General features: G+C 34.9%; 1 protein-coding gene across 1 annotated transcript in view; it reads left to right on the forward strand.

Annotated features, from left to right (window-relative positions):
* The window catches only part of RTTN (rotatin), an 83,857-nt gene extending 63,665 nt beyond the window's left edge, over positions 1-20,192 (forward strand). Inside the window, exons 40-49 of the mRNA XM_033067139.1 lie at positions 283-494; positions 4,234-4,339; positions 7,109-7,203; positions 10,808-10,885; positions 12,341-12,467; positions 14,181-14,380; positions 16,090-16,357; positions 17,596-17,699; positions 18,057-18,126; positions 19,715-20,192. Coding sequence (XP_032923030.1) covers positions 283-494; positions 4,234-4,339; positions 7,109-7,203; positions 10,808-10,885; positions 12,341-12,467; positions 14,181-14,380; positions 16,090-16,357; positions 17,596-17,699; positions 18,057-18,126; positions 19,715-19,797 — 1,343 coding nt within the window. The 3' untranslated portion in view covers positions 19,798-20,192. The remainder of the gene's footprint in view (positions 1-282; positions 495-4,233; positions 4,340-7,108; positions 7,204-10,807; positions 10,886-12,340; positions 12,468-14,180; positions 14,381-16,089; positions 16,358-17,595; positions 17,700-18,056; positions 18,127-19,714) is intronic.
* The last annotated feature ends 1,918 nt before the right edge of the window (positions 20,193-22,110 follow it).

Consider the following 22,110-nt stretch of genomic DNA (forward strand, 5'->3'; position numbering starts at 1 on the left):
GTGATTTGAGTGAAATGGAGGTTGTTTTTTTTCTTTGTTTTATACTCACATGAATGCAGAGCAGTTAATTCATTCAACCCCTATAAAACTCAAACTTCTCTTTCTTAGATTTTTTTAAGACTTATAAGATGCATAGAATTTGTAGAATTCCTTGGGCAGTGCAGAGTATAACTGCTTTTGGGTTCACATGCTCTCTTCGATAAGTCTTTGTGTTCTAAAGTATGCTTGAGCTTTATTCATAATGAAATGTAAAAATTGTAATTTTTTTGTTTAACCTTTTAGATACCATTTCTGATTGTATTCATCTGTCTATCACATATCCTGCTTTATATGTGGCTAGTTTACAGTTCCTCTCTGTCCTTTTGAATGAGGAAGGAAGAAAACAGCTTGAGGATAAACAGACTATATGTCAGAATCCAACTATTAGCTTTCTTCTGGATCACACTGAAGGATGTCAGGCACCAGTAACTCAACTTACTTCATTAATTATTCAGGTATTTAACATTCAACGTCATTGCAGGGTATATTTTTGTAATTTTGATTCTTTTACTTCCTTTATATTTAATCATTCCTTTATTTACAAGTTGGTAGTAGTAAGCAAAATTATATGTAAAATTTGTGTCTTGTTTTTTTTTCTCACAACTTAGTTCTTTTATCTATATGTTTATTTTCCTTCTTTAATTTATGTGCAGTTTGTCACTGTTAACAATCATAGTGATCTGTGATTATAAGTATAGTGTTTTTTCTGAATGATGCATATTATATAAAAGGTAATGATTTCTGTTGTTCTAAGTATCTTAGTAGTATTTTGCCATGTAAAGGATATTTTTTTGACATTTATTGATCATATATTGGATGGTGTGACCAAAAGAATGCTCTTAGCATTCATCTCCTCTCTTTGTATGGGTGCTGAATTCTTGTAGAACAACCATGCTCCTACCAGACTTAGCACAAGCACTGTTCCTTTGCTGCTCCATTGCAGCACTGTGACTCTGTTGTATCTATTGGGACATGATATTTTGTCTGCTGAGAATCTGCTGTCTTTCACAAAAGAAAAACTTCCCAATAGGGTCTTTGTTGGTCTATCTACAGGCCACTGAATCCAGAATTCTCTCTGTCTTTGGCAACTAATTTCAGATAATTTCAGAGCACAGCATTTTCCTGTGAGAACATGATTTTCAGGGACTTAAGCAAAACAGGGGGTCTTCATTCAAATCCCATAGTTTGCTAATATACTGTTAGGTTTTTGTATTAATGCCTGCATATGTGTCTGAAACAAAACTCCTTGGCTCTGGCACTAAAAATATGGTTGCATGAGAGTGTGTCTGATAAAGACATGTTGTAACATTCCTCTATTTTCATACAAGTCTACATAACTGTTTATTAGTCTGTGCCAGCAAAAAGGGACTATTCTTATGGTGAGAGCTGAAAAAGTTGATACAATGAAGAATGAACTTCAGCCAGGTCAATAAAAGGACATTATACATTGTTTGAGTATTGTAAGAGACGTCAGCTTTTAACGTGCTTTTTAACTGTTCAGAGATAAACAGATATTGCATGTTGTTCATAAAAGAGTTCAATAGACAGCCTGTGCTCTCTGGGTCCTTACAGAGCTGCGATGATCTCCCCGAAAGGGTAACAGTATTGGGAAAGAAACAGCTTCAGTTTTTTAGATCAAAGTACGTGTATTTCTTTATACCCCCTCACAGTAGAATTAGCCCATGGCATGGGGATGTAAAGTAATCTATTAAAACAACAAACACCTAAACAAAACCACCATTAAAAATGAAAAAAACAACCCAAAAGATTCAGGACTTTCTTCAGGAGAAGCACTCGTAAAGAGAAGCAGTCAAGCAAATAATTGGCTAACATAAAAAAGGGTGGGAGACTTTTCAAACAAACAGTCATCTCCATTAATCATCCTAAATACATAAAATCTACAGAATACCTGATATATGCAGTAGCAAATGCTAATTTCTTACCCAGTGTGCAGGTATGAATGTTAGTAGACCAAGTCTCAAATTGGAATTCATTGTGACATATAAGAAATCTAGTAAGTGCACATGCTGACTTTGAAAGGCTTTGGTTGTTTTGTGTACTTAAATGTTAATCCTTCTGTACATGTACTTCAGAACAGAAATAAAATTAAGAAGGAAATCATAATCTATACATAAACTCGCAAATTTTGTCCCTAACATTTTTTTCCTAGATACAAAGCTTACAGTATTTTAGAAAGACTGTGATCTCCCCTTCAACTAACTTACAGTAGGTGCAGAATAATAAAGCCAGATCAGTTGTGGATTTATGAGACCTCTTAAATTTATTATGCAGCATAATTTCAAAAAATAATTAAGAGTCCATTCTCATTTTAGTACTTTTATAATAGTTTAAGACTACAGACTTACTACAGACTACTCTGTTGGCATAAGGCATTATAAATTTCTTGAGTTATTTTTTCCATTCAACTAGTAGTTAATCATAAATTAATTCTTAATTACTTGTGCTCCCTATGCTTGACATAAATTTTCTTTTTTTATTATGAATTGCAGTTATTGATGGCACGGTAAGGAAAAAATGTATAAAAATGCATTCTTCAAGAAAGAATGGAATTTTGCTAGTGTTCAGGATAAAATTTAGAAAATAGTAAGATGAAATTAAAGCTTTTGAAAAATATACGTGTATAAGACAACTCACCTTAATTATTGGATCGGTTCTAGTCTGCCGCATAATACTTACAGGACAATGCTCAAGAGGTTGATAGGCAAATATGGTTATTTTACTAAAATACTAATGAATATTAAGAAAAAGTATAAACATCTAGCAATTTAATAGGGCAAAAGCCTTTGAGTGCATAAGTCAGAAAACCTACATCTTAGGCTATGAAGGATTGCTGGAACTCAACATTTTTTTCTTTCCTGATTTGTGTCAAAATTAGTTTAAGTTTTTAATTACTCAAACATCTAAATTTTTTAATTTAAAAAGAAACTATCACCTATCAGAACAGAAAAGCAATTAATTTACTTTGAGCATTCTTGTGTTGCTGTTAGATTTGAGATTTCACACCAGATCTAATAAAAACGATTGTAGTCTAAACGTAATGCTCTTTTTTGTTGGTTATAAATGCAGAACCCTGTCCATGCTTCGGTGCTTTGATTTGGTGTCGGTTGTCCTTATCAATGAGATTTTGGGGTTTTTCCTGTTATTAACTTATTATTCTTTATTCTTTGACCTTCTAAACCCACCACAGACCCCTAGTTACAGTGAACACTTCAATAAATGATGACCTTTGAACATACCTTGATATTTTATTGCATATGAAAATTTGAAAAAAATTGTTAGTCTATTAATATATGGTGTATGTAGAATTAAAATCTGTGAGATCCTATGGGTAGGTACTCATGAGATACTTTCTGTCTAAAGTATTAAGATTTTCTTAAGATGTTGTATTTTTGACTGACTTCAAATTATGGTTTTACTATGATCCAGTAACTGTTCTTATTTTCCTACATTTTTCTGATTGCAATGCATGCTGTTTTCTGTTATCTTGGATGTTAGAACTGGCATAGTGTTTTAGGGAAAATTGCTAGATAGACCGGATTCTCTAGTAGATAATATATGAAGCACAGACTGCTCCTTGTCTTTCAGCTATCTTGTTATATGACTCCAAATAAATATTCCTTTGAAAACATTGAGATTATACTTAGGTTATTAGAAATGTGGTGATGCTCACAAAGGCCTCACAAAACCAAGACAAACTACCATTTTTCACTGGTTGATAAGAGTGTCTAAAATAATTATCAGTGAGTTTTTTCTTTAAGGAATATCACTCTATTTAATTTCTTCATCAACATTGTGCAGAAAATGCAGTTGCACTAAAGATATGTCAGTGAGTTGTCTGCAGTACCAAGCCTATTCCTGAGTATTAGGAAAAGTATGGAATACCAGGATTTGGAATCTAGGCCTTAGAAAAGTAACGTGTTAAAAAAAGAATAAGAGGAGTGGCCTTAGGAGCAAAGAAAGAAAGATTTAATAAAAAAAAATTAGGAAAGAACCCAAAACACTTCAGTGCAGACTGACTATAAACATGAGTATAGAGAGGGAGAATGCTATGTAGGAATACAGTGATAAATCATCCAAATGAAAATATAGACTCTGACAACCTATTTATAGCTATGAATACTACTTTTAATACAGTCACTTTTTCATTTCAGTAATGAAATTGCATTTTTGTAGGTCTGTGAAAGAAAATCTTCAAAGGATGTGCTGAAAGAAGTTGCTACAAATGCACTGTTATCTCTGTTAGCTGTCAGTAAAAATGCCCAGAAATGTGCTTTGGAAGGTGAGCATTTCAAAATGTGTGTTAAATTGTATATGAATCAAATGCTTGCACGTGTTTTACGTATTACCTTAGATTGTAATTTTTTTTTTTTCAAAGCAGAAGACCTAGGTTTCAGTGGCAGGGTTTTTTCAGATTTTCACTAAGAAATCTTATTAATAAATAAAGTTTTCAGCTGCAGATGAAGTATTATGTTGTAGTCAGTTTAAAACTCTGTGGTGAAGTCACAGCTCTGTGTTGAAGTAAGAAGAGACCTGTTAGCTTTTTACCACTAATAGCATATCCTTCCATTAGAAGCTGGAGATTTTTCACTGGCAGTATCTTCCAATACATTTGTACGTGTAAGTATGTCCTGTGTTTTCAGTTCTGTCTGTATCTAGACAAGAGGAGACTTCTTTTTCTCAGCTTTGTTTTTCCCTGACTATGTTTCTTTGGTCCCATTTTACAGTTTAAGTAGGACTTTCTTCTCTTCACAATAGTAAACCAACTTCTAATCAAAGGCTTCTTGTGCCCTCTAGAACACAAGGGAGAGCAGTGAATTTGCATTTCTCATTTATCACGTGTTTTACACTTTTGATTTGTCCAGGTGCACTTTTCCTGGGTTCTTTCCTGTAACTTACATCTCTGTTTTTTCCACTTCGTAAACCTACACTACACTGAAATAAATAGCTTAGACAGATCTGCTCAAAGTCTGATCCCTACAATGGCAGAAGACTCAACTTCAAGTCTTAGTGCTTTCTGCTTTTTCCCAGTGCATTGGTTCTCTACTGAGCCCTTACTTCAGTCAGGGTTCTTTTTCTGTTGATGACCTATCTAAGTTCGTGCTTCCTGTGAAGGCACTTCACCTGTGGGAAGTGCATCGTTCTGTGGTAGAACAGCTGTCAAGTCATCCTTGCTGTTGTGCAACACAGACCTTAGAAAAGAGGAAGAGGACTTTTGGGGTTCAAAGCAGTGTTCTAAAAATACCCATAGCTTTAGCATCACTTGTTCAGCTCTTAAGGGCTACTTTAAGTTAAAAATGCAAAGTCCTGCACCTCAAAAGCTACAAGCCTTTAGAGCAGTAGAGGCTGACTGGAGAACTGGAAAGGCAGCAAGCTGCATGTGAGAAGACTAACAGCATCCTGGGCTGAACACAGGAACACAGCCATTATGTCAAGGGGAAAAGATTCTTTCCTCTACTTACCACTTGTTAGACTAAATCTAGAATAGTGCATCCAGTTTTGGCCCAGTACAACAAATATCAACAAACTGGAGCAGGTTCACCAGGGGGCCATCAGGGTGGTTGTGTTCACTTGTCATTAGAAAAGAAGCTGACGAAGCTGATTTATGTTCAACCTGCTGAAAAGAAGGTTTTGGGAGGACCTATGAGATTTTGAAGAAGTTGGAGACAAGTTTGTTACAGCAGTCCATGGTATAGGAGAATGGAAAGAATGGGCATAAATTGAAACATGAGAGTCAAACTGCCTGTAAATGAACATTTGCCCTTTGAAGGTGGTAAAGCAGTGCTAGACATAGTGTGCCATCTCTGTCTTTGGACATTTTCAAGACCCAGCAGGATAAAGCTGCAGGCAGACCTTGCCTGCTTAGAACTATCTCTGCTTTGAGAAGAAGGGTGGGTGTATGACCGCTGGAGGCCATCTCTTCTGACTTGAATTGTCTCTTTGTCATGGAATCATAGAAAGCATTGTTTTAAAGGCCATCTAGCCAACCTCCCTGCAATAATCAGGGACAACTTCAACTCTGTCAGGTTACTCAGACCCCCATCCAACCTGTTTCCAGGGATGGGGCATCCACCATCCAATATTTCACCATCCTCATGGTAAAAAAATTCTTCCTCATAACTAGTCTAAATTTGTCCTTTTTTAGTTTAAAACCATTGCACCTTGTCCTATTGCAACAAGCCCTGCTAAAGTCCCCATCTTTCTTAAGATCCTTTTAAGTTGAAAGCTGCAACCGGGTCTTCCTGGAGCATTCCCTTCTCCATGCTGAATAATCCCAACTCTCCCAGCCTTTCCTCATAGGTATATTAGATCCCTCTCAGGATTATTGTGTTCTGCCTCTGGACTTGCTCCAACAGTTCTTTTCTGTCCTGCTTTCCTGGTATCTTCAAGGCATGACCATCCAACCAATTCTTCATCTACCATCCAGTCCACCTGTCAATTACGTAACTTTCCAATTTGGAAGGATGTTGTAGAGGACTGCATCAAAATCCTTACATAAGTCCAGACAGATGACATCTATAGCTCTTACCTTATCCACTATGTAGTCACTCCATCATCTTATAGTGACTTAAAGACTCTAGATCCAAAGAAAACAGCCTAACTCAACATTTTGTCCTTTAAGTCATCTGAGCGATTGCTTTCCTTTGTCTCACCACAGCTGCAGCAAATCCCCTGTTATTAGGGAAAGGTTGAGTAAAATAAATGGATGCCCTAATCTCTTGAAGTCTCACACTTCTAAGCAGCATCATTGAAGATACCTGAAGAATTATGAGTTATTATCCTCTCCACCCAGATCATCTTCCCCTCTCAATCTTACCAGTCCTTCCTTTGGGTGTTCCTCTCATGGGACTTTGTTGCAAGAGGACTCAAATGTATTCTTGCTTCTTGAGAGCATTCGATTAGATGCACTTCATCTGAGAAACTGTTTTCTACTTCCTGATGTCAAGTAAGATAACTACAAGATGATTGCCAGAAAGATACTTTGGTTTTTTTATAAAAGATTTTTGATTTGTGAATGTAATTATAAATGTTACTGATTTTTGTCTTCCAGCTGACCTGATAGACAACTGCATAGAAAACATGAAGCACATTCACGCACAACTGAATTTGGATTCCCTAAAGCCTGGGAAAGCACAGAGGAAAAAGGTATATATAAAAAAACAGAACACTGATAGTATAAGGCACTTCCTAGGGTTCTTTTGTTTGTTTGTTTTCTTGAGGCAGATACTGCTTGTATGTATCGCAGATGAGACAAAGTAAATGACAACTTGTAGTGGATCCAGATACTGGAGCTTCTATAAGATTCAATGATTCTAGAGCTTTTATTAACTTAATTATTTCACATACTCTTCCATCCAGACATCTTACTAGGTCTCAACTACCTTTTCTAACATAGAGATGACTGCTACTTCAGGAAATCAGGCAGAAAATCATATCAGTTCATACTTTGCAGCTGCTCAGTCTTGGGTGTTCACTGGACAAAGCCCCTGGGTATGTCCTGGTGGTTTTTTCCATTCATGTCTCTGGTCCTCAGGATCTTCTCCCATTTGTCAGATTACACCTCCAGCCAGGATCTTCACATTCTTCTTTTTGGGCCCATTTCTTTCTGTCAGGGACCATCTCTTTTCAGGAGTCCTTTTTCCACTAACTTTTCTTTCCAGAACTCCAAGCTTCTGTTTGCCTAAACTCAATAGTCTACATGTGAAGTACAACACATGATCAGCTTCTGAATTACTGGTTTTATCTCATGTCTTTTCATTAATTGGAGGATTCAGGACTTCCCACTTTTAGTCCACGTTATCAGAATTAGCAACTAGTCCATCCTGGCTGAAAGCAGCAAATAGCAGACTGATTGAGAATTCAAAATTCACTTTCAGACATCCACTCACATACACATCATTTTTTAATCTGTTGTGCTTGTAATTGATGATATTTATCTTATAGCAATATCAGGGTATTGTTTTCAAACTTAGTTGGACTTTCAGTCTTGACTTTATGGCCCTATCTAATCCAGCTAATTTTTCCATCTTGTTTCCACAATATTTTTTGTTTTGCTTAGGTTGTTTTTTTCAGTGTCTTTCAACCAATGCTAGCTATTTTGGTTTTGTCTGTTCCTGTATCAATCTTATTCCCATCCCAAAACTAGTTCCATTCTGCTTATGCATGTATATCACAGCTTTTTTACTCTCCTATTATCTGGCTTTTCGTTTTATTTTTTTCTCTTCTCCTTCAAACTTGGTCTGGATATCTTAGTTTCTTGTCATGAGATTCAGTTGTCCCTGTTTTTTTAACTTCTTGCCAGTTTTGGATTTTTTAACCTCATACCTGTGGTCCTTCCACTGCCTGCACTTCCAGTAGCTTCTCTCCCTTCACAGTTTATTTATTTAGCCTTTTTTTTCCATCCTCCCTTCCAGTTCTTCCAGACTCTAATGTCACCGAACTCTACCACATTTAGATATAAATTATATCTTACCATCATACAACTGTTTCATAAGATTTTTGTTACAATCTGCTTGTTCTCTGCCACTTTCATCTAAGAGAATTAATAAAATACAGGCAGTAACCTCTACTGTCAAGTTTGATATCTTGTCCATTCCCACATAAAGCAGAAATTACAGAAAACACCTTCTTGTAGGGTATTTCTGCATTGCTTCAGCTAAATAGCATTTTTTTTCTGAGGTTTCGATACAGACATTAACCTTGATTTGTGAAAGTATGGAACTGTGTTTTAGAACAATGAACTCTTAAAAATTTTTAGTTTGACCCTGACATTTGAAGGCTATAATATTTTTTCTTGAGATCTCCTAAACACATTCATTTTCCCTTTTCAAGTGTTGGAGGCTGAAAGGTGTCCTGCCTGGATATGTCCTGTAAAGTTGAAGTCAGCTGGTTCTTTGTAGTTTTTGGGTTGAGGAGAAATTAAAAACTTGAAAGAAATTGGAGGAAAGGAACCTCTGAGAAAATTCAGAAAACCTGTTCATGTTTAATTGAAAATTCTTTGAAATATTTGCAAAAGACTTTGGGGCAGATTTCCCTGCTGAGTTGGGACTGTAAGCCGCTGCATCATATGTAAGTGTGCTGTTCATAATATGTGGTACATAATGACAGTTTCATGTCGGGGACACTGAGACATTGCTCTCATGGTAGGTTTAGCTGATGATTCACAAAACTGCTCCTTTGCCTAATTCAGGACACAACTCTCAAAGGAAAGTCATGACAACTTCTTTTCTTTTTTCCTTTTTCCGATTCTTAGTTATTGGGAAAAATGTGTTTGATCTATCTTCATTCTTAGGTCAACTGAAGTGTTTTACTTGATACTCCTTTTCTTTCACAATAATTAGTGTGGTCCTAATAAAGAGCATGAAAAATATTTACAAGTAGCCACGCTTTCAAAAAAATCACATGAATATATTTTCATAGTAAAAAGCAAGATATCCTAAAATAAATAAATACAAACAGTGGTATCAATGCAATCTATAGCTTTTTCAACCTCCTAGAAGTTTGTACAGTAAATATGAGTTGTATATTGTGGCATTTTAATGCTATTTTACTTATTAACTAAATTAATACATACAGAATTCCTTGAAATAATTCTTGCTTTGTCTTAAGATTCTTGTCTTAGAGTTAGCATTTTATTTGGCTAGAAGTGAGACAAACCAGTTGTAAAACATATTTGTAATAATGACTTGTATGTTTCTTCCTGGCTTTCATTAACCTTTTTGCAGTAGAGTGTTACTTAATCTCTAAATGTCATCAAATATATGATTTATGATATATAAGCACATTATGATTTAGAAGCATGCAGTTTCTTCACCTTGTCTGAGATTAAGTATGAATCCTATTTTACATTTTTGTTCCTTTATGCTTGACAAGACAGAAGTAGTATCCTGTGGTGAACAAGCTTGTTGGAATTGGATAATCTTTCAGAAGTGGTTTAGTGTGTCACCCTTACAGGAGTTAGGTCAGCTGTCGCTGCCCTGTAGTGTCACAGCTCTGTCATGAAGATAGATTTTTAGTTCACTTGTAACTTGAATCTCAGTGTAGCACCTCACTGTCCAAAGGTCTGTATTTTTCCAATATTCTTACCGGGTTGGAATTTATTTATGGCTTCTATATTTATAGTTAAGTATAGGAAATAAAGATCCTGGGCATATAAAGATGGGCTGGCCTGATCAGCTGAGTTGTAAGGCACTCCCAAGGATCATCAAATCCAGTTCTTCAGTGAATAGTCCATATTGAGGTCAAACCCACAACCTTGACATTATTAGCACCGTGCTCCACCTGAGTTCATCTCAGGGTCTGAAAGACAGAGCTAATTTAACCTTGTTTTTATCCAAGGAAGAAAAATAAATGCTTCTAGGGAGTGATTCATTTGACTTGTTTTAGATGTGTGCTTTAGTATGGAACAAATAATCAGAAAGTTCCCACCTATTCTTTATTAGTTGTAAGAGAAATGGAGCTCAACATTACAGATTTCTGCATTTGGTTAGGTTGGTGCCCCTAGAAATAGTATCTGTGGGTTATGAAGAGAGATAAGGATAATAAGTTACTGGTTATTAATGTCTTTAGTAAACGTACTTGAAGCTAGCTGAGATGAATTCTACCTGAAATCAGAAAAAACTGCTGAACAGATGTGACCCAAAAATTTATACCTTAGATTTGCACTTCTTCTTTTGAAATATCTTTCCTCCTTGTACAAAATTCATTATGGTCTTACACTGATGATCTTCAATTACTTTTCTCTGGATAGGAAGATAACCTTTTCAAGGAGTTAAGGTGTTCTATGCAGCTCCTTAGAAACTGCCTCTTTCAAAATGAAGAATGCAAAGTAAGTATTCTTTTACTGAAGTAATATGAGCACATTTACTTACTGTATGAAGATAATTTTTTTTTCTACTTCGCAGTTTTCAAGCTGGATAAATTTAAGTTTGATATTAATGGCAAGAAATACTTTGTATTTCATTGTTATTCCCACTTCCTAAGAATATTTCACACATCTGTTAGGAACTTAGTGTTCTAATGGAGACATCATATCCCAGTGGTTTCAGATGGTTGTTATCTTTTATATCCACTTCTGCTTTGAGTAAGTCAATAATTCTAATTTTCAATGCATATAACATGAAAAATGGATATGGAAAAAAAAAAAAAGCGTGGGGCCACCAGAAAGGCACACAGAGATGCATTTCAGATGTTGCAAAGTTGTTTCGTCTCCTTACTTCTTTTGCCTTTCTGAAAATCCCCAAACCACCCCAATCAAGCAAGTAAAACCAAACAAAACCCAAACTCTAAATAATAATAATTTACTATTTACTTTTCTTTATCTGAGTGAAATTGTACTAATCCTTCAAAACACAATTTTGTTTTCATATCCATTTTTTATAATATTATTTTTCATGCTCAAAATCTTGAATGTCTTCTTTTCATTTTATTCTCGTCTTCTTCTCTGTTCTTTTCAATTTCTTTTCAACTTCAGTTCTACCTACTTGTTTTTTTTTTCCGTGGGGAAAAGAGTACATTGCTTTTTTTCACTTTTTCCTGTGTTCTTTCTTTCTGATCACTACTCTTTTTTTTTTTATTGGTAAGAAAAATAGTATCTTATTGATACCATTCACACATTTATTTCCACTTTCACAGTTTAATTTTTCTTGGCATTGTGTACTTGTACTATTTATACAATTTGGGCTACTTTCAGCAAATGCATTGTTGGAACTAAAAGATTTCCTGACTTTCCAGGAGCACCCCTTTTCCACGGCATGTATTAACATCTTTTCTGTATGCAGAACACTTGGGCCTAAATAAGCCGTCTGGTTATCCGTGAAGTCCCCATAACTTGGTTGTGCCATTATCTCAGCTAAGATTATTGTGGAATGTTTTTCTTGTTTGGATCAGAGTCTGCAGAAAGAATTGCTTGGAGGATTGAAGGAGGTTGCCATTGATAACTGAAGATTTTTAACAGCTCTGTATACAGCTGCGCTCTTGTATTTCCATGCTTTTTGAGATCCAATAATTACATTAGAAGGAGTTGAATAAAACTTTAGAGAGCTTTCAAACAAGAACAGTTGGAATTAATAAATCTTTACTTTTGCATGTCTTTCAGTAATTAAGGTATGTGCTTTTTTTGACAGGCATAGAGTTTAATTCATTGGTGGTTGAAATGATGATGTCAGTTCTCCAGTTCTTTAAACCATAAGAAAAAGCATTAGATACAAATATGGTTTTCTCATTCTGTATTTAATTTTCAAAGGATTGATAACATTTGAAATTCTTCCTCATGTTGTTGTAGATGGCAGCACTCAAAGCTCATCTTGTTCCTGTTCTGCATTCTCTGTGGCCGTGGTTTTTAGCAGATGATTCCTCAATGCAAATAGCTCTGCATTTGCTTTGTGTCTACACTGCAAACTATCCTGAAGGTATGAAAATCACTTTGTGGTGGAATACATCAAAATATTTTACCAGAATAATTAAGACAGAAGAGCATAATAAAGGGAAAATGTTTATTGCTACTGTAGGAAGAAAGTGTAAAAGCACTGGTCCATCGAAGTCTATCAAGAGTTTTGATTTTAATACATTCAAGACATTTTTTCAGATCTGGTTTCAAGCTCTTGGATTTAGCAAGAGTGCAATAGTACTGAAGGGTTAAATAGCATTTAATTCAAACCATTATGTTTGAAGGTTATGCTGAGTGTCCTGCCAAGCTGAGTAGTATATTATAGAAGTATTGTTCTAGGAATTCTTTAGTAGAGAGCAGTGCATCGGTACTTTACAAGGGTTGCACTTCGGTCCTTATTGAGAACATTCTGGTTTGGAAATAATCAAACAATTTCAATTTTGTATTAAATTTCTTCAATTTATTTATGCCTTGGACAAAGTAGCTTGCATTTGTATATTTTTCATAAGGAATCTCCTTTTCATTTGAGCAAACCATTTTTTTCCATTGATAATTATCCCCACTACTAGAAGCCAGAACTTTTTCTAGCATGGATTTTTCTCTTTCCAGATCCTGGTTATTAAGATTTAGCAAATCATAGATAATGATTTGTAAGTAGCTTGAAGAGACACAAAGGTGTCTGTTCCTTTCTCCTTGTCAAGATACCATAAAAGAGTTAACATGGTTAAAATATGACACTTTTTCAAAGTTAATGTCTCCAGACCTTAACTGAGCTTGCAATGGCTTTTTTTCATAAATAATTTTTTTTAATATCAGCTGAAGAAAGACATGTATTAGTCAGCTACAGAGTATAAAATAAAAATGTAGTGTCTTGTCCATGTGCAAGAAATCAAGCTGAAGTGACTGTAGGCTGCATTGTTATTTTCCTTGCTGATAAGAGCAAATGCTCTCTGATCAATCATGGTTTTTATTTCTGTTCAGAATAGCTGGCTTATGAGGTGTCCCATATTTACCTGCTCTGAACTGGTTAACCTGTCCTCCTCAGTGTAGTCACAGAAATGCATATAAATGTTTGTTACAGTTAAACATTGTCTCATTTTTGTTTACTTTTACCGTGTAAGAAATTAACTGTGTTGCTGATGGCCAATGCCACTAAAAAAAAGACATATATCTAAATTTGTGCAGAAAGCATTTTCTGTATTAGGTTGGTAGCATAGTTGTTCCCTACTGCTGTATTAATTCAAACTAGTAGCTCTATAGCATAGGATTGTGCGTTCTTCTGTTCTACAACATGACAGCTGCAGACAGCTCTCAGGAAAATATTCTAAGAAACTTTTATTAGTCCTTTCAAATTATACAGAGACCTCTCTTTCTGAACCAGTTTCAGAGAATCCCTTCAGATTCAATGCCAAATGATCATATAATTAGATATATGTTCCAGTTTTTAAGGAGACTTTCTGAGATGGAGCAGTGGCTTCTATTTAGCAGCAGAATCTCCTCTTACATTCTAGAACAATAGAACAGTAGATGCCTATCCCAGTAAAGTACCACATTCAGGCACATTTCTATTCAAAACATGTCTGATTGACTTCATTGGAGTTCAAAGAAAAAATACCTAACAAATCCTATGAAAAGTTCCATCTCAATGTTTCGAGCACTTGTGCTGTTCTTTCTATAGATTTTTCTTTTAATATATGTCTGCATTCTAATATGATAAATGTCTCATTGCTTTAAGGTTGTGCTTCACTTTGTTGGGCCAGTGGTGGACAATCATCACTTCCATCTGCGCGAAGTGCAGCTGGCAATTCATTAATGCATTACATCTTGAAATTGGCTTCCCATGTGTCAAATGATAACAGCCCAGTTCAGCAGGTGGTCTTTTGTCTAATATCTAACCTTGCTCTGTCTCATGACTGTAAAGGCATTATTCAGAAGGTAAGTGAATGGTAACCTGTATTTTAGCAGTTTTGGATGTAGTTTCCCTTTTAATAAACCCTCATCTTTTAATATGTGATCATATAGAAACGCTTCAGTGGGAATCAACTTCATTGTGTCTTCTCAGTTAGTTGTGTTACTGTTCACTAAGAACTGAGTAATTTTGTTACAATCTGGACAATTTTTGCTAGAGCTTTTTGTAACCCCTCTGTTTCAGTGGGTTGTGACATTTTTGATACCCACTTATATAGTGATAGTAATCACTAGTGGATTATGAAAACGATTATACTATAGAACAAACTGTACGTGAATGAATAAGAAATAAAAATTGTGTAAATCATTACGTATGCTATGGGAAACATGGCCTTTGTAAAAGTTTTAGGAAAAAAGCAGTGATCAGATATTAGATAAAAATCTATTAGGAAAATGTGTGTAATGTCTTTTCCTTTTTATATTTTTTTATGTAGAATGATCCTTACTCTGTTTTATCAAGTGTGCTTTGCAAAACTGTTTCCCTTAAACTTTGATCATTTAAATAAATTCAAACCTTTAGAAGACAGACCATGTAGAAAGTCAGCTGTAGTAGTGATGTGATGAGATGAGCTAATGCAACAGAAATTATAAAAAATGTGTTGGTTTCTAGCATCTTTTGTAGTAATTTATTAATTGCAAAAATTTCTTTTGATCTCCATTAGCAATGTTCTGTTCTTGGACCTAATTACCTGTCAGAAATGCAGAGGGAAATAGATCTTTTTGTGATGCAAATTATGTAAAGCATGGTCATATGTTACAAAGTGGCTAGTACTCAAACTTCTTGATAGAAACAAAGAGTTTGAGCTCTCTTCTGTAGTAGCTGTTATATACTGTGAATTGATTTTGCTTTTAGAATTCAGAGTTTTACTCTAGTGTGAAAGTACTTCCTTCTCTCTCTTGGGCTCTGCTTTCATAAGTGTAAGCAATGGCGAATAATCAGTTCCCTCTGTGAAAATTAAATTACCAATATTATATTCACATGAAGAAAACCACAATGAGTTTGTATGATGGGTTGCTTGCTTTCAACCAGATGCTTGTATATGTTGTTTATATCTTGTATACAAGATTCAGTGGAACTGGGAATATTTGGTCAAGGGCTTTTTCATTAGAGGAATTTCTGTTAGAACACCTCCCTCTTCCAACAGGGGAATAGATTTTCATCTTTACTCAGAATCTCCTTAAAGCAGAGGCAAACCTTGAGATAGTGTTTGTAATATAAATGCACAGTTCTTTTTCTTCAAAGCTTACAAAAATTCCTCTGGCTGTCAGTGAAGGGGAGGAGTGGTGCTGGTGGAGTCACTTCCAACTCGAGACATTCTATGATACCTTTAACATTTGTTAATAGCAAGCAATAATATGTGAGGAATCAAAACTACATTATCTAAGTAGTACATTGATTCACTTCAAATGTCACTAGCTTATTTTTAGGTAGAAACACTGAGTGCAAAGCAAAAAGCTTATGTAGTGATGGAAATTAGGCTTTAAAGAAATATATTGTGTTGGATCAACTTCTATGTATCTATACTGCATAAATTATTATGGAAGAAAATGTGTGTTACCATATTAATTTTATAACTATGCAGTAGATTCTTTTTCATATGTAATTTTTTTCAAAAATCCTTGACTAATAATGTGTCACTATAAATTCTAAATACCCTTTTTCTTCCTTCTAACAGAGTAACTTCCTGCAGAACTTTTTATCTCTTCCATTGCCAAAAGGAAGTAATAAAAATTCCGGTAATGTGTCTACTCTCTGGCTAAAGCTGCTACTGAACATATCTTTTGGAGAAGATGGACAGCAGATGGTCATGAAGATAAATGGGTTTTTAGACCAGATCATTGAAATGTGTAAATACAAGCACAAGACCAACCAACATCTAGCACTTCTTATTCTACATAACATATGTTTTAGTCCAGCTAATAAACCAAAGATATTAGGTAATGGTAAGTATCTGAAGGGTCTGCAAACTGTTGTTCTCTGAGAATATAATGGCTTCCAGAAGACTATATTTTTCTGGCGGTTTTGGTTACTGACCGAGAACTCAATGTTGTAGTTTAGAAGAGCATTTTTATAAAAATTAATTTTTTAGAAGTAATTACAGAACACATATTTTGGCAGAGGGACAATTACAGTAATACATAATATCAGGAAAAGCAAATTAATAGTTCTAAAATTAAAATCAAGATTCATTGTTAGGCAGATCATTTGGATATAATAACACATTATGAATGAAAAGATTTTTGCAGTTTTCTCAAACAGATAGTTTTTCAGGGAGGATTGAAGGATTCTTTGTGTCAGTTTGAAATAATTGAACTTCCTATCTTTCCGTTGGACAAAACTTCTTTAGTTTGTGCAAATCATGAATATTGAGACAAACTATTTTATGTCCTGCCATGTAAAGAAAATGTATACGATAATGATAAAGTTATGTCATGGGATATATATTTAATGTAACAATGTGTTCCGAACTTTTGCCTTGGTTGTTTGTAGAAGGCATATTTCTTTCCCTCATTTAATTGCAGAGAGAATGCTTCTGTCTTTGTTTTAAGTTCTCAGCAGGTTTTCCATAGTGTCCATGCTTTTTATTTTTCCTAAGATGTGGATTTACTGCCTTAATTAAATATACATTATTCAGTTACATAATCTATGAATTTTTGTTGTGAAGTGAACAAGCAAAGTTGAAAAGTTTGGCTTCAGAGCAATGCTAGAAAATTAAGGCACCTACAGTGGGGTGGCAGATATTTCTCATTGGTTGCAAATCATCTGCATAATAAGTGTGAAGGGAGATAGAAACATCTTAATATCCGTCCTGATGTGGCTCTAATTGTGGCTACTGGGAGTTATAAAACAGTTTCACAGCTTACTCAGTCCCTAAGCATAGCTGATAGCTATGCATAATGTTCATATTTTATTACTGGTGGCTTAACTTTTCAGCATTACTTCGTTTTGTTTTGCTGTATTTTTTTTAACGCTTCTTTCAATGTACTGTGCTGATTTTATGAGCATATTGAAATTTAATCGATGGTAAAGTTTCTGTAATTCCTCTGCCATACCAGTACTTGTCATAAAAATAAGTGTACTCCAAGCATCAATCTACTGAGGCATGTAAATATATTTACATTGCTCTTGATTATATTTTCTAGATGCATTTGGTTTCATTTTTTTTTATTTGTCTCATTAGATCAAGCCATTGCAGTACTGTCTGCCTGTTTGGAAAGTGACAGTCCTGCTGTTCAGAGAATAGGAGCAGCTTCGCTTTGGGCTTTACTTCACAGCTATCAGAAGGTTAGTATTTGAGAAATCTGTGAAAAAACTGTAATGTTATACTTTTTTGCTGTAAACACTACAGTAATCTCTAAGTAAATAGTAATAAAGTTTACAATAGTAATTTTGTTTTATTTTAATTGCGTAGCTGCTGAGGCTGAGGGATTAAACAACATGGTATAGAAGCAGCTTGTCCTTAGTAATTTCTGACTACTTATATAAATGTAGTCTCTATGATGATACAGTCATATTAATTCTAAAAATTGCTGCATTTCATGTTCTGAGGAATTACTGTAATTTTTTTAACTTTGCTGTTAAGGCAAGAAGGCATGTGGGCAAGAAAGGTCATTGTGTTTTGTGTGTTTGTTTGTGCTACAGGCAAAAGTGACTTTGAAGAATCCATCCATCAGGAGAAGAATAGATGAGGCTTATTCTTCAGTGAAGAAAAGTAGGTCTTACTTCTACCTAATGCCAATTCTTACTTTTTTCCATCATTAAAGCATTTTGGTTTATATCATCGCAGTAAGTTTTTGTTGTGCTACAAGTTTTTGAAAGTATACTTTGGTCCCTAACATCACAATTAGCAGTGTGGCTTATGGTTAGGCATCTTATAAACACAGGTGGAGAAAAATGCCTTAGGTAAAGACCTTAGGTAATTGCCAAAGTTAGTTTTGAAGCATAGGTCTGATCATGCTTACAATAAAAATCCTTCTCACAGTACAGTTCTGTGAATCTTTAAATCTTAAATTTAGTGATAAGAAAAATTGTTTTTTGCATTGACTTTGCCTAACCATGCTCAGCCTCAGAGCATTGAGCAACATAGAGAAGGGATCAGAACAGAGCATTGTTCTCACACTAAAATAGTGGCATGGATTAGTGACATTATGAAAGGTTGAGATTTTTGTGCAAATAACTGAACATAACTCTTGTGTGAATGTCTTCAATACAATAGGTTCAGCTGAAGAATATTCAGTATTAAAGGTGTTCAAACACTGGTCTGTAGCTGGAGCTTCAGTGCCTAATAATGGGTTTATTGATTGTTAGTCATATCAAGTTAGTCTAATCTTGAAATTACATGATAATGTCTCATTTTTAAGCTAATGAGCTTTCCTACTAATTTAAATTGTTCTGTGGATTTGTACTCAAATAGGTTTATTGATTAAGGGGCTTATAATACCATGTTTCCATAGTGTTTGCATAATGGATTTGCCACAAACTTTCTGGCTACATTGACCATTGTTGGTATCCTAATAAGGGGGAAATGTATTTTTGATAGAAGGTCTCATGATAATTTTTCCTATGGTATCACTCAAATTCATTCACTTTGTGAATGTACTGTTGTTTCAAACTTAGCCTTTACTAAGTCAATCCTTAAACATAACAATACAGCATTTCATACAATGATAACATATTATGAGCTATATAAGTTTGTATTGTTCCTTTTAGTAAAACTACCATTGATCAAATACTTTTCAAAATGCCATGTTGAATCAACAAGGTAGAAACACATACCTTTTACAGACTTCATAACATTAATCCCCATTTATTTATGTTCTGCTGTAGTACATGAAGTCCCAGACTGAGCTACTAATTTTAATTCAATAAACATTTACATATCAAAATAAGGAGTATAAAAGATTTTATGCAACCGTCATTGTTACATTTTATGGTGTAATATGTCATCAGTACTGTCACTAAAATATTCCTGCATCAACTAGTCTTTACTTGTAAAGCTTTGATCACTTAACAGTGATAATTGGGCTAAAATGCTAGATTGTTATTCTGAGTACACAGGGGGAAGTTTTTCAACATGGCTATTGTTATTTTACATCTCCTGCTTTGTTGTACCCAAGAAAAAGACCAAAACAGACTTTGCAACATGAAGTATTAGTAATTGATTTGCTATTCATTAATACAGAGGGTAAGGTCATAAACCAGCATGAATTCTTGCAAGGCATTTAGTGCAAGCTTTGGAAAAGTAATTTCATATTAAGAATCAACTGCAAGTTCAAATCTTGGTGGCTTTTTCCTTTCAGGTTCTCCACAACCAGAAGAAAATGAACTGCATGCCTACCATGTAAAATGCTTAGAGAATATAGTGCAGCTTCTTGATAGTTAATGGTCAGTGTTAATGATTGTTAATCAGTCAACTTCTCATGTTAAAATGGAACAGCTTGTTCAATGAGAGCCTGAAATTTGAAGAAAGCACTTCTGATTCACAGATCTGTGACAGCAGCAGATCTGCTGTGGAAGAAATTGATGAAGCCTTTGAAGAAGGAGTTCATCACTTTGAACCAAAGAAATTGGACTGTATCTGGTTCAAACTGTTTGTACTGTAATCCCAATGGGAAATTACAACTATACTACTATGTAAAGTATGTACACAGAAGGAGGACTGTACAGGGGAAAGATTTGAAAAATGAGTAATTTCCTTAAATTATGCATTAAAATTGTTGCTGGAAAGTATTAGAATTTCTGGTTTGGATTTTTCTTAATAAAGGTGTTTTTAAATGAGATCAGCATTTGCTGTGAATGAAGTGGAATTTTTAAGATTGCAGGGGTGCACAGTGTATGCTCAGATTCAAATACTGAAAATGTTGGTAATTGTGGTGTCTTACACATATTAGATACAGAACAACAAGGTGTGTGTTGTAGTTTTGAAGAAGGTTTCAGTTCAAATTGCTGCATGTTTTTTTAAGATACTAATAATTGAAAAAGAGCCCTCAATTGCTCATGTTAGAGGTGACAGTTTTGTTAATGTAGTGGTTTATTCAGGATATGGGGTGTGTGCATCCATTTTAGTTACATTACAACAATGTAGAAAATATTTGAGTCAAAATATGTTGGTTTCTAAAGATTTTTAATCTTTTGCTCTTGGCAAATTTGCCCCCTTCCCACCATTATCCAGGCCTGTGCCTTTGAAGTACTACTATGTAACTATTCTTCTAAGCTTTTCAGTATTCTGTGCTGAAAGAGTTTGAGAGAAAAATGGTGTCTGAGCACAACAGTTTTTCTGGCCATGCTTCTGGAGTATCTAACAGGGTATTTTAATTTTCCTCAACACATTAAGCTTATATTTAATGTCAGAGTCAGATAGAAGTGAGCTAATTCAAAGCAAAACCTGAATAACGTCTCTTAAGAATTATAGCAAGGCCATGTCTACCTCTAATTAGTCTTTTCTTATTAACCAGGTGATGAAAGTATTTTCTGCTGACAGAGGTTTTGGTTTATTTGTTTAGCAGTGCTTGTAAATTATGTGTGACTTGATATAATTCAGCTGACCATAAGTGTGATGCTTATGGCTGGGTTAAGTCATTACTAGAAATGTAATTATTGGCTGGGTTAAATCATTACTAGAAATGTAGTTATTGGCTGATCTCCCACCCCTCTCACCAAACAAAGAGCAAGGATGGACCACCAAAACTTGATTCTTTTCCACTTACTATGTTGTGTAATTACTGTATTTTGCAAAGCAGTTGTTAAATGCTGTCATGCTCCTCTCATGGTAATTATTGCAAATGCTCAGCTGCGGGCAGGAGACAGCTCTGCAAGTCAGCATTTGCTGACTGGGCTTGGTAGTGTGAGGTCTCTTCCCCTCAGACTACCAAGTACTGAGTCTCTAAAGAGACTTACATTTCAGCATACTCACCCCAATGATCTTTCTCATAAATCAGTCACTAAGTCAAAATACAGATTGTTTGCCATTTTTTCTGTTTCAGAAAGACAAAAAATGAGAGCACTTAATGCCAAATGAATTCTAAGGGAACTAACCACTTCTGCAACGATGGCAAGAGCTCATTCAAAGCATAGAAATACACACGGATTTCATGAGGGGAATGAGGGCTGCAGTTGTGTGACTCCATGAAGTGCAAGTACAATATAATAAGGGCACAGAAGATCTGGATGCTTGTTTTCTATTAAACATTTCTATCCTACAAAACTGTGCTTGTTCTTGAAGAAACTATTCATATTGAATAATCTGGGCAAATTGCTAATACATTTGTTGTTATGGTAAGCCTTAGTGCTGTGTTTATCCCAAAATGAGCTATTTTCTCAGTATCCTGCAACAATTTACAGTTGTGCAAAGCAATTGTAGCAATGTCATAAGTAAATACTTAGGTTTGGTATTGCTATTGTGGAAAATCAAAACAATTTTTTTAACTCTAAGGGCTAAAATCTGTATTCAAATTGTGCATAAGCTTTCCTCCTTCAAGATTAAGGAAAGGGCTTTATGTATTTATTTTAAGGACAGCACTTTCTTCCATCACATTTTCCCTTAAAAACCGGGGACATAGAGTAGCTGAATTCTGCCTTCCTGCATGTTAACAAAGTGAGGTATAAAACGTGAATGACCCTATATTTTGTGTTCAGTGGCACTTAGACTACCGTAAATAGCCTCACAATAACCTTTAGTCTTAATAGCTTTCATAAA

This window comes from Catharus ustulatus, chromosome 1, assembly GCF_009819885.2.
Source record: "Catharus ustulatus isolate bCatUst1 chromosome 1, bCatUst1.pri.v2, whole genome shotgun sequence".
In the NCBI taxonomy this organism is placed as follows: Eukaryota; Metazoa; Chordata; class Aves; order Passeriformes; family Turdidae; genus Catharus; species Catharus ustulatus.